The 13,331-nt window shown below is 29.4% G+C and overlaps 1 protein-coding gene across 1 annotated transcript; it reads right to left on the bottom strand.

Moving 5' to 3' along the window:
• Positions 1 to 4,855: 4,855 nt before the first annotated feature.
• LOC113374952 (ionotropic receptor 75a-like) lies at positions 4,856 to 7,515 on the bottom strand. The gene is made up of 9 exons (XM_026614911.1): positions 7,486 to 7,515; positions 7,260 to 7,392; positions 7,021 to 7,151; positions 6,802 to 6,938; positions 6,457 to 6,627; positions 6,061 to 6,266; positions 5,401 to 5,636; positions 4,997 to 5,203; positions 4,856 to 4,936 (listed from the first exon to the last, which is right to left on the bottom strand). Exons 1-9 carry the CDS (start codon positions 7,513 to 7,515, stop codon positions 4,856 to 4,858), a joined length of 1,332 nt encoding a protein of 443 aa, XP_026470696.1.
• Between the last annotated feature and the right edge of the window lie 5,816 nt (positions 7,516 to 13,331).

Here is a 13,331-nt window from a genome sequence, read left to right as displayed (position 1 = left end):
TGTTGAACTTCTTGAGTTGCATGAACTTATTGTCAATAACATAAAACACAAAGTTTATGCAAACTAGTAATAAGTTTTGAAAATTTACAATAAACAATAATCAATGCCAATTGTAGTTCATATAGTTACGTAGTTAGAACCTTTTTGTGAAATGTTTGTTAGGGTTTTTAGAATTCCGAATTAGGACTTATTTAACCAATTCTAGAATAAACTCAAGTGGGTGCGATAGAGCTCAATTCTGCTTGACAGAGTAAAATTTTTTAATGAATTAAAATTTTTGATATCAATAAATCAATTTTGTAATAAATGTACGTTATTTTTACAATTTTTTGATACAGGAATAGTATAGAATTATAATTGAATTATACAATTTTGACATTATGAAGTTACCAGGTATAAAAGTAGTAATTAAAAAGATAAAGGTTTGTCTATACCTAAATTCGAAACAAATATTCTTTATGATTGCCTCTATTGCACCTACATGTACTTTTGTTCCTAGCTTTGATTAACAATAAAATTCGCAATATGTATTATTTGAAAATTCATAATTTATAAAGCAAATTAATGACTCCATTTAACAAATGATCATGATCATAATGAAAAAATAATAATGTATCTGAAAATATGATAAAATTAATACCGAAATGTTTGCATGTTTGTATTACTCACATCTTTTTAAAGAAGCTTTTATACGGACCTATTCTTTTGGTTTTCACTAAACTAAGAAATTGCAATTTTCAAGCTTCTCTTCAAACCCTAGTATTTCATCATAAAATAGATTATTAATTATTACTTAAGTTGAATACTATTAAATAAAATACATTACATTAAAATATTTTTTATCGAGATCCATGATTACAATACAATAGAAGCGTAATCACTACCGCATACTTATTTTATATTTTTGTTAAAAATTCAAAGCCGAAAATCAAAAATCAAAGCCCATAAGTTTTAATCGTATGAAGATGTTATATCAAGATATTTGTTTATATAATATTGTATAATATGAATAATCTTTTGCTTTTTAATTTTAATACGAGTTTCTAAATATTTTCAAAACATTTTTAAAATCTTTCCTGTGTTTTTTAATTCACAAGTACAAATGAATTATTTTCATTGAATTTCTGCAGTTTGTTTGACAAATAAAAAAAATTGAAAGAAATGATCCTATATTTCATTCAGGTATTGGAATAGTCAATATTAAAAAATCGAAATGTCAATTTTTCAAGCAAAATGTTGGTTGTTTTGCAAATTTGTTTCCCGCTTAGATGATGTAGATACCCTGTGCCTAGATTTTAATATAATTATATATATACCATGCGTACTATGAGAAAATTATCAAAAAAATTCGGGATCGATTGTTGAAAAGACAAAAGTATTTTATTCATTATTTGCAAGATTTTTTTTTTGCATGTTCAATTTTGATGCTCAAATATTTGAATAAACTGAAATTAAGTCATTGGAAGTAACTTATGTATTATATAACGCAGTAGGATATTGCTTCTACGTTTAATTTATTTTATAATGCCTTTTTCTAAAAAGACTTATATTGGGCTAGTGTGTATTGAATTACTTTGTAATTATGATAAGTATAAATGCTGTACGTTTTGGAAAAATCATTTAAGGAATTTATTCTAATACGATACAATGAAATATTTTTTATAAATTGATTTTTTGTATTTATGAACTTTCTTAAATAAGTCAATTAGTTAATATAATGATCTTTATTTTTCTATTTTAACAAGTTTGTTTAGCTATTTATGCAGTATACATTGTTGCAACACATATCAATATTTTGTAACTACAAAGCAATAATATTCTAATTTGTTTTGTTTACTTTGTGATATCTAATTCTAAAGAAGTGTTATAAATAATTTGTAATTAAACTTTTTATTGATTTTGTTTTGAAACGAAGATTTTACTAATAGATTATTCCATGAATTATCAGCTTTCAATTATATTTTATTATTGGTACTTAGCAAAGCTTTAAGGTTAATATTAATAATAATAGCATATATTATTTTTACTATGTTTATTAAATATTATTTAAGATTTAAGTTTATGAAACGTTATGTCCAAAGAATGTTTTTGATTGAGAAATAAGCTTGCCAGTTGAAAAGTTGTAGACTTAGCTTAATTACTACCTAATATCGAACTTTAATATATAAAAGTTGTTGTTCTTGATACCTATTATAACAATAATATTGAAAAAATATTGTACAACGCTATGTTCGTTGTTTAAATACACATAATTGTTTGAAAATGATTTTTATTAAGTGTTCTGAATAAATTAAAATGTGTTTCTGAATAAAATATTAACCAGTTAACTCAAGGGCGAGCAACCTTTTTAACCCGCGGGCCAATTTAAATTTTCAAATTTTATGGCGGGCCGCAAACGTTTAGCTACAGAAAATATAAATATGAATGTATAAATATTAATAAGCTCAGAAAAATCTTGATTGAATTTCAGTTAAAAACGTTCACAAAAAAGCGATAATAGTTAATTGATTGATTACTGAGCTATATAAAAATGATTGGACTACTAAAATGACTATTATAAAATAATGAAAATTCGGAGTTGTGTTTAGTTTTCCATTTCGCTTAAAAAAATTACGTGTACAAGCCATGATAAAAATAAATTGCTTTTTTAATAAAATTGAAGCTTTTTCATAAATTCTGATGAAAGTCTGATCTAAAATTTAGTCAAAGTTTTAGTAGTTGTATTCATTTAATTTAATTTTAATAACACATTTCATTCAAAATGTTCTGCACAAAATGTCCTGTTTTGTATCGATATTTCGTTATCTATACAGTGCATGTAATAAGAGTACTAATTCCAAACTTTAATGATTTTTTATAATTAAACTAGACCTATAATATTTTATGATATTCCTATCACTTCACAACAAAAATTTCAGTTCGTATTTTTATAATATTTAATTGCACTTATTGCGTTTTTAGTTCAATACCTATTTAATATATCTTGTTAACTTAAAATGTGAAATTAAAATTTATAATTTCGTAAAATAAATCCAATTCTTCATTTAATATATCTTACCATCACAACTAATTTTGTGATTGAGGAATATATTCGTCATGGCTCGATTCTGACGACACACTGTTTGATGAGTGCGCCACGGTTAGGTTATGTGTATAATAATAATAATTAAGATCTTCTTTAATTTTTCTGTATCTATGTCATGATTATTTTAAAAATGATATTCCTTTAACTACAATCTCGTCCTGACACTTATCAGCAATTATTTGTTTCTTGCCTAGTTGTAGTTGCGTTACATGGTTCATTGCCTGAAATTATATATTGTTAATATAATCAGTGCTGGATTTACAGTAGGGGCAATCGGGGCTACTGCCCAGGGCGGCAAATTTTGGGGGGCGGCAAAATTTGAATAGTGAGAAAAAAATTCTATACAATATAATCAACTTTTTTTCAACAACATTTTTTATTTTAAGAAATATAATTAACAAAACATAATACGATTGCAAAATTTGGGTTGAAATAACCGATAACTAAAATTTATTATTTTGCCTTGCCTCCTTCTCCTCTCCGAACGTAAATTATCAAATTGGTTAATAAGTTATCAATTTGGCAATTTGACTAATATAAAGAACCGTAAACAAGCTGAAAGTTTAAGAAAAATATATTCTTCAGTTCTCGAGTTCTCTTAAAATGACGAATTTGTGCAAGCTTACAGCGTTGAAGAAAAATTAACCTGAAACATTCCGTATATAAAATTACATTTTATAAAGAGCTTTAAATTTTTTTGAAAAATGAAAAAACAAAGAGACTCAAAAACACATTTTTTGTATTTTGAAATTTTTCGAAAATTATGAACTTTTTGCAAAGCAATCGCGCTGCGTAGCTGTTTCAGCGAGGAAATATCGAAACTTATTTACCATTTTTCGTAATTGCCTGTGTCAAAAGCTAATCAGCACGTCTCCCCATCAATACAAATCTAATATTTTTTCATTATTCAAGTCGATTTCGAGAACACCGATCAACCCATTTAAATGATTCAATTCCTATTGGTAAGGAGACGTGCTGATTAGTTATTGGCCAAGGCAGGTCCAACTGTTTTGAAGATACGGGCCAAGATGCCAAAAATGTAATTCAGTTTTTGAGAAAAAAAAGGCGTCCAATACCATTCAAAAAAATTACAGAATAAATACCTGCTTAAATTTGTGGGGGCAGGTTTAGCGGTTTCGATGATCCAATAAAAAAATTTGAAAAAGAAACATTTGGCGGACGAAAGTGATCATAAGACATATTCTCATTAAAATATCAGATATTTTAAAGATATTTATAATAATAAGTATAAATTTTGTTTACATTTATATGCGTTCTGTATCATTGTTTATCCGTTAGATCGCAACGCGGCGCTTACGCGCTTCTATAATTTGTTACTGAAGCACCGCGATTGCCTTAAAAAAGGTTGAAAGTTTGTAAAATTTCAGGGATGGGGCGGCATTTTTGTCATTGCCCCGGGGCGCCAAATTTCTAAATCCGGCCCTGAATATAATAATATATTGGCTAATATAAATAATTATAAGTATAAATTGTTATAAAATATATTTAAATGCCTTTCTAGAAGTAGAAGAAGCAAGCTGACTCCAACACCTATTCCCAATAGTTTAAAAGCAACTGCAACACCATACCAAGACACTGCATCTACAAAATTGGAATTGCAAGGAGGCCTATCGTTAGCTCGCCATTTGCGGAATCTTTGAGCAATGCCGTTTTCTTTGAGCCTCAAAAAGCTGCAAAAGACATTTCTGGGTGTATATGTTTGAATGCGCAGGTTTAGAAGAATATTTCAACTTAATAATTTAAAATATCTTACGCGATGGAAAATATCTCTCCTAAAGGCGATTTTTTTGGCATTCCTATGTAGAGCGGAGCCTTCTGATACACCATAACCTAAAGTGAATGATTATTGCAGAATTATAAAATTTAAATAAATTATATCATCCGATATACCGATCTCAATTCACATATCTCCTGCTGGTCGAATGTTTTTCCTATGCTAGCGTAGGCGCTCTGGATTTCGGTGTGGTACGCGTAGCCGCCTTTCTGCAGCAGGCCGATGCCTTCCTTGTCTACGACGAATACACCTGGTTGGTTCTGTTTGCGAGGCGGCTTCAGTTTTTTTTCATACAACACTTCCAGTCCTGGTATGAATCGTTCCTACAAAATATAAAAATATAAAGTCATTTAATTACACACTTCTTACTTGTAATTAATAAAAAACGCAAATTGGAACATTTTATAAAATGATATTAGGTTTATTTATTATATACAGGAGTGTATCACATGAAATGAAAGACATGTATTAATATTATTTACTAACGTTCACTTTTTAGTCTATCTTATTGAATACCGACCTCGACCAAGACTCTGCCATAGGAAACGTCTTCGAAGACCACAGTTAAAGAACTGGAAGCTATCTGTTCAATGGTTTTTAAACCTTCAGGCTGCACACTTAGCAAGAAACCAACAATACTTGATGTGTAGTAATTATACAGAAGTAATGTTGCGACGTATAGCACCAAGCATGCTATTCTCTGCGCGACGTGTGAAGGACTTGGCTCCATACCTGAATCATCAGTTTTATTATACTCTTAGATAAGGATAACCAATTTAATAAATAGTATAAACTCATCACATAAATTGTTATGTTTAAAGTACGGACTGTAGACATGGACTCTAGGGAAAGCTGACAAGAATTCTTGTTATTTTGAATTAGTTAACTAATGCAGAGTTATAAAATATGGTGCTAGAGAAAAAAAAGTAAGTAATAAAGACAGATATTATAACGAATGAAGTGCTGGAAGAAAAAACTCTACTGAGCACGATCAAGCAAATAAAAAGGAGGCTGGATCCGGACCCATTCTGCAAAAAGAGTGCATCCTGCACGACGTTGTCGAAGGTATAATAGGCAATCAAAAGAATGCAGACACTATGAATCTGTTATCGGGCAGATAACCATTTATTATTATTATTATTATTTTAAAATTGTTTTACTAAATTTTTTACATGTTTACCTTGTTGACAAAATGCAGCTAAAATTGACAATGCAGAGAAACTCCAACTTTTAAATACATTCTCATTTGCCGACGAGCATTTGAAAAATAAAAATATAACGATGGCCATCACTGCTGTAACTATCCAAACTTCATCTCTGAAAGGTTTGGAAAGTGATCCTTCTTGTGCTCCCGATAATCCTGATACTCTGTACATGAATCCAGTTCTAGATAGTAATTGAAAAATTTTATTACAGCTGTAATATAATGTACAATTCCATATTTTTATAGAACTAGATACTTATAAAATTTGGTTAAGTAAAAAGCTGTGATGTTTGCTGAAATAATATTCACTAAATTGGATTTCGTGTATCTAAAATACTTTTAGTTGCGGACAATAATAATTAAATTACTTACTCAAACATCCAAAATCCGTTTATAAAGTCCATATACTCCGGTCTATTTCCCGACATATAAAATCCGGTTCCAGAAATATCAACCTCTCGAGATCTAAGCCAACCCACTACCCCCAAATGAGTTCCATTTGGGGCTTCACCTGCCCAATCTTTATTTGGGTAGTATTCGATGCTGTAATATTATGTAAGGACGAAGTTTTTAAAATGCTTTATATCAGGAATATTTAAAAAAAATTAACGATTGCATCATTTAATGCATAAATAAAAGAAAATTAAAAAAATAACGATTGCATCATTTAATGCATAAATGATAATCACTCTGTCTTTTCTGTTTCCATAAACTTACGAATAATTAAGCAAGTCTCGTACCACAGTTACTATATCATTATGGTACTTTGTTAACCCAACAATACCCCTGACAGGGTGTCTTGTACTTAACATTTCAATTAAATCATCTTCGTTATCATCAAGATCTCGCGACACCTATAAAATTGTGCGAAAAATTTATTTTATAAAATGTTATTTACTAAAAATAATATTTATTATTTATTAAAATTATTTTTACCACTGTGGCGACTCTAAGGTCATATTTGTGAAAATTATTCCTAACGCTATATTTTGGATCTTGTGGCTTAAGAACTAATCCTGTGTCATTTTTATAAAACCCTGTGTAATTTGCTTCTAGACGTTGATTCTCTCTGCCAGTGTAACCATAAATATCATATAAATAGAATGAACTGTCTAAAAATTATTTTATTGTTAATATAACAAGCAGATTTTACTTTCAAATAGAACTACTTTTACCATTTTTGGTTGCTAGTATGATTTCTGCGTTGATATATAAACTCAAATTTTGAAATATTATGTCAGGATCAGGATTGCTTTCTGCCAAAACTAGCCACTTGTACGTTCTATTATACAATCGAAGAGCTGATGCCTGAAAAAAAAATAGTGCAAGTTGTTTTCACTATGGTGAAATATAAGAATTAATATTGTTTGTTAGTTTGATTTCTGTAAGTGAGCTACATACAAAGAACTGAATCTGTACTGTTAAACACATGGTCTCTCTTGTGAAATGGAGTTCTCAACTTGCTAGAAAACTTTAGATTATTTATGAAAGAAATAAGTTGAGTATTTAATTGAGAGTTGAAAGAGATTATTCACTTCCAAAATTGAAAGTTTTTTTTTCGAAATTTCATCATCATAATCTGTAAAAATTTACCAGAAATAATTGGCTGCAGTAAACCAAGATAATGGATTATTCATCTCACTTCTGTCCAGTTTCAATGTTTAATATAAACCCTCATATTACTCGTAGAAAGGTATTATTTTCTTTCTTTTAGATTTATCTGACTTATAGAAAATTTAATAATCATTTATTCTTATGATGGTCTCTGTATGATCAATTATACTTCCGACAGTGTCAGGACAATATAGCAATAAATTGAAATTTCTGTTTTGATGTATGTACTTATGATCAAAATAAACATAATATGCCAATGTTTTAAAGAAAATTAATAAATTTATCTAAAATGATTTTTTTTATATATTTTTACGTTTCAGAGGTTTCTCAAATAGAAAAAATGGATTCTCAAACATCTATTTTTGTTTTCGAAGTTTAAAGTTATTTTAAAGAATTTAATTTTCGATACGGGAAGTTCCAGCAATTTGTTTCAGTGGATGGATCTCAATGTATTTCAATTGAGATATTCCTAGACTTGCGTAAAAGCCAATTTTTTCTGCAACAATAATTTATTTTCATTAAAGACAGCTCATTCTAGTTAGTGTTACCAGTGACAAATGCTTTATTTCCAATAATAATGTATAAATTTTGCAGAAACAGTAAAATGTAAGGGTTCAATATTAAAATCTGAAGATTCAACAGTTTTTAATGAGGAAAGAAAGGGGAACAATACAAATTATGACACAGCTGTAAATTTTTCTACAGAGTTTTTAAAATCTCACTAAATTCGCTAGACATGCAACAGCATAATCGAAACATGAACGTTATTATTTCAGTAATTCAATGGCACTTAATTATTACTTATTACTATTAATATGTTTCATCAACATTTGTAACATAGTACACAGTGCGTAAATTATCCATATTATTTGTGTTATTTGCTCTTTCACTTATATACTACATACTTACCACCATAGATAAATAAGCATGCTTACCATATTGAAATTAAAAAGATTTTTATGGCTAAATAACGTTTTCTATTATATATATATAGAAGTTTTAGCTCTTAATATTAACATTTAGATAGAGCGCAATTCAATCAAAGTTTCGTATGGAATTAGCATGGAAATATTTAAAAAAAATTAAAAATATTTTTTAGATATAACTTAGCGATAAGTGAATCAAAAGTGACTATTTATGTCATGTTTTATTGAAAATTCGACGCTTTACAAAACAGGTTTTTTAACTTCCCGTAGGGTAAGTTATTGTAATGGGCCGAAAATCGGAATTGAAAATTTTTACATTTCTCGACGTTTTGAAGGTTTCTGAACGTTTTGGCATACCTCAGAAAAAATGGATGTGTGTGTGTGTGTGTGTGTATGTATGTATGGATACAAATTTCCAGTCACGTTTTAGGGCGCACGGATCAACCGATTTCAATGGTTCAAAAAACATCCGATTCCTATTGATAGGGAAAAGAGCTGATTAGTTTTTGGCAAAGGCAGGACCAGCCGTTTCGGAGATACGGAGCAAAGAGTGCAGAAAATAGAAATCGTATTTTTGAGAGAACGGAGTATCCGATTTGAATGATCTAAAAACATTCAATTAGAAATGATTGGGAGAAGTTTTATTAGTTTTTGGCAAAGGCAGGCCCAGCCATTTTGAAGATACGGAGCTAAATATGTAAAAAATGGCAGTTTTTGAGAGAACTAAGCGTCCGATTTGAATGATTCAAAGAACTTTCTGCTTGTTTTAACAAAATAATTGATTTTGGAAAAAAAAAATTTGTTCCATTTTTTTTTTTTTTTTTAATTTTTTGTATATCGAAAATATTTATTTTTAATTCTGACTATAGTTCTAATATACTTTACAAATAATTTCAACTTGCAATTCAGTTATATAACGTTAAATATTAGACAATGTTACAATATTAATAATTATCTATTGAAAACATTCAGTATTCCTCGAACATTTCGTTACGGTACGGGAAGTTCCAGCAATTTGCCTTAAGGCACGATGCCACCCACCCCACTAGTTTATAATTTGTTTTGTAGAGCGTCGAATTTTCAATAAAACTTATTCTTTTGTTCGCTAAGTTATATATTCAGTGTGTACCCTGACGCGTGAGCTTTATGGGTGTGTCGCCGTCATACAGCGTACGATACGTGCAATGTCAAACTGATCTGACCAATCAGCGTTCAGGGTTCTTGTCTAGCCTGCAGGAGCGTTTTATTTAGAATGTCAATGAAAGCTAGGTGTAATGTTTACTAACTTTTTGATATTTCGGGGATGAGAAATGTTCTTTAATGTATTTAATTTCAAACTACGAAACAAAAAATCACAATGAATTCAAAATAATTACAACTCTTACTATCAAAACGTTATTTTTTGGACAATATGATATTATATATGATAGGATATAAAACTACTAATTTCTCTCAAACACATATTTTATTTTTGTAAATATATGAATAAGCTAACAATTAATAGATAAGTTTTTTAAGTTTAAACAATCAACTGCATCATAACAATATGTTTATATCAATAGTATCAATAGTTAAACTAATTATATTAAATATCTCCTAAATGTTATAACATAAGCCAACGAGAATGAATAAAAAATTCATTGTTTATTTTATAGTAACAAAATGGTTAACTGTTCAATTCATACGAAAATAAAATACTACTGTTTATTAAATAAATTTAAATTCGTTGCATCGATGCATGACATAAACCAAACTTCATTGACATATTCACATATTTTAGATCACACATTTAGATCACATTTGCGGCTTATGTGACCATAATCGCCACAGAGAAGGCAGTATATCGATTCTTCTGGGCAGTTACGAATTTTATGATCTTTTCTGCCGCAGTTATAACATGCTGTTTTTTTGTCACAGTCACGGCCTAAGTGACCAAAATTGGCACAAAGCACGCAGAAGGTTTCATCATACGGGCAGTAACGATAGGTATGGCCAATTTCTTTGCAATTAAAGCAGGCCTTATCGGACCTTCTCTGGGAGTCATAACCACCATTTCCAGGGCACTTCCTTGCATTGTGTTTTGGGACGTTGTATCGGACACCTTCTTTTTGCACTCTACAGCAAAGTCAATAGCTTTATTGCAACGGGAGCATTTCTGTCGCTCGCGGATTTCCATACCTTCGCCTACTTTTGCCTTGCAATGCAGGCAAAATGACCCACCCCCACATTTATAACACATTCTATTAATATTATATTCCATGGTAAAATATAAATATTTCGTACTAACAATAAACGCGGATTTCAGTTTTTTTAATATCTTAATTTTTATGACATTTGCACAATATCATGGCATTAGATAAACAATTACTCTAAAAACATGGCCAACTTCATAGATGTTGAAACATTGTTGCAGGGACATCTATCTATTCTGACTTCTACGAATGACCGGTATTTCAAATATTATATATTAACTAATGATATATATATATATATATATATATATATATATATACATATTATTTTCGGCATTTTTTTGGGGCGGCATTTTTTAATTTACTTACACTTGTAAAAAGCAACTAATTCATTTCACGTTTTGAAGGTTTCTGAACATTTTAGCATACCTCAAAAATGCATGTGTGTGTTCGCATTTTTTCGTTCACGTTTTCGGGCGCACGGATCAATCGATTCGAATGGTTAAAAAAACATTCGATTCCTAATGATAGGAAGATGTATGGTGCTGATTAGTTTTTGGTAAAGGCAGGTCCAATCGTTTCGGAGATACCGAGCAAAATGTGCAAAAAATATTTGTCTTTGAGAGAACTAAGCATCCGATTTGAATAATTCAAAAAACATTCGATTCGTATTGCTAAGGAGACGTGCTGATTAGTTTTTTTCAAAGGCAGGTCTAGCCGTTCGAAACGTGCCAAAATTGGTAACTCAGTTTTTAAGAAAACGGAGCGTCCGATTTAATAATTCAAAAAAATTTTACTTGTATTGACAAGATGAAGAACTGATTATATTTTTGAGAAGGCAGGTCGGACTCTCAATAAAAATAAGTTAAAAAAGTGTCATTTGGCGATCGAAATGTTTATTAGACATATGTACACATCAAATTATCAGATATTTTATAGAGATTTTAATATTGTGTACACATTTTGTGTAATTTTTTTGGGTTCCGTACCAAGATTTTTAATTTTGAAGTTTATTTATACGGTTTAGACAAATGTTCTCAACAATTTCGACAGTATGAAATATCCGATTTAGAAAATTGAAAAATTATTCGGTTCGTACTCGATCGCGAAGCGTTTTTGCAGAAGGCAATTTTGCCGTTTCGGAGTGTAAAAACGGTTATGCAGTTTTTGAGAGAACGGATCATCCGATTAGATTAATTCAGAAAACATTTTGCTTGAGTAGACAGTGTGCAAAAATGCATTTACAGAACATTTAATAATTTTGGAAATTTAAAAAAAAAATCAAAGTTTTCAAAAAAGTTCAATTTTCGAAATTTATCATTTTCAAAAAAAAATATACTAAATTTTGAAAAAATAAAAAAATGATTTCTTACAATAATTTGAGAATATTTCGATAAAAAAAAATCGATTATTTTCAAAAATTTCCAAATTCTTAAAATATTTAGAAAAAAAGTTTTTTTCAAATTCCAAAAAATGGACTCTTGTAAACGTGCACATAAGTTGTTCATAAAATACGCTCGTCGCCCAATTTAAAAAGCATTTAAAAGTTTACAGTATGTAATAATAATCTATTTGAAATTATTCAAAACAATTATTAATTATTTTCATTCCTCAAATTTTTAATTACGGTACGGGAAGTTCCAGCAATTTGCCTTAAGGCACGATGCCATGCGCTCCACTAGTATAAATATGTTAACGAGTGCATATAAATTTTTCTAAAAAAAATTACTCTGAGTATTAATTAATTAATATTGATTAAATAACTTAATAATTTATTAACTTTCCGTAGGGTAAGTTATAGACTACAGTAATCGCAAAAAAATCGAAAGTGAAAATTTTCATATATCTTTACGTTTCATAGGTTTCTGAATTTTGGCATACCTTAGAAAAAATGGATGTTTTTAGGTACAAATTTTCGTCGATAATTGTAATTACACGCATCAACCGATTTGGACCAAACACTCGATTCCTACTGATAAGAGGTGCTAATTAGTTTTTGGTAATGGCAGGTTAAGCCGTTTCAAACATACTGGACAAAGAAGCTAAAGAATGTAATTTAGTTATTGAGAAAACGCAGCGTCCGATTTAAATAATTCAATTCAATTCATTGTATTGACTAAACGAACACTGTTTTTGGGAAGACAGGTCTAGCGGTTACAGAGATTCAATAAGAAAAGGTAAAAAAACGACATTTGGCGGTTCAAAATGATCATTAGATATTGTAGATATGCACGTCAAATTATCTGATATTTTCTAGAGATTTTAATGATAAGAATTAATTTGCATTTCTATGGGTTCCCTAGCAATGTCTATCAACGCGACGCTTACGCGCTTCGATATTTCGTCTCCAAAACAGCTACGCAGCGCGATTGTTTTGACAAAAAGTTACAAATTTTCAAAAAAAATCAAAATATAAAAAAACAGATTTTTCAAAAAAGTCAATTTTTTCCTAAATTTTCAAAATTATCAAAAATATTTTTTTTTTTCAAAGTTTTCAAAAAAATTTTAATCTTTT

The sequence above is a fragment of the Ctenocephalides felis genome, unplaced genomic scaffold (genome assembly GCF_003426905.1).
Source record: "Ctenocephalides felis isolate EL2017-DRISC unplaced genomic scaffold, ASM342690v1 CF-g0.4_SCAFFOLD_01886, whole genome shotgun sequence".
In the NCBI taxonomy this organism is placed as follows: domain Eukaryota; kingdom Metazoa; phylum Arthropoda; class Insecta; order Siphonaptera; family Pulicidae; genus Ctenocephalides; species Ctenocephalides felis.
This window is presented reverse-complemented; position numbering and strand designations above follow the sequence as displayed.

Coding starts and splice junctions, on each gene's coding strand:
- LOC113374952 (XM_026614911.1), bottom strand. CDS start 7,515: ATGTGTTTAACAGTACAGATTCAGTTCTTT. Junction 7,152..7,259: donor CATACTAGCAACCAAAAATG/GTAAAAGTAGTT, acceptor ACACTGGCAGAG/AGAATCAACGTCTAGAAGCA. Junction 6,628..6,801: donor CGAGACTTGCTTAATTATTC/GTAAGTTTATGG, acceptor ATAATATTACAG/CATCGAATACTACCCAAATA.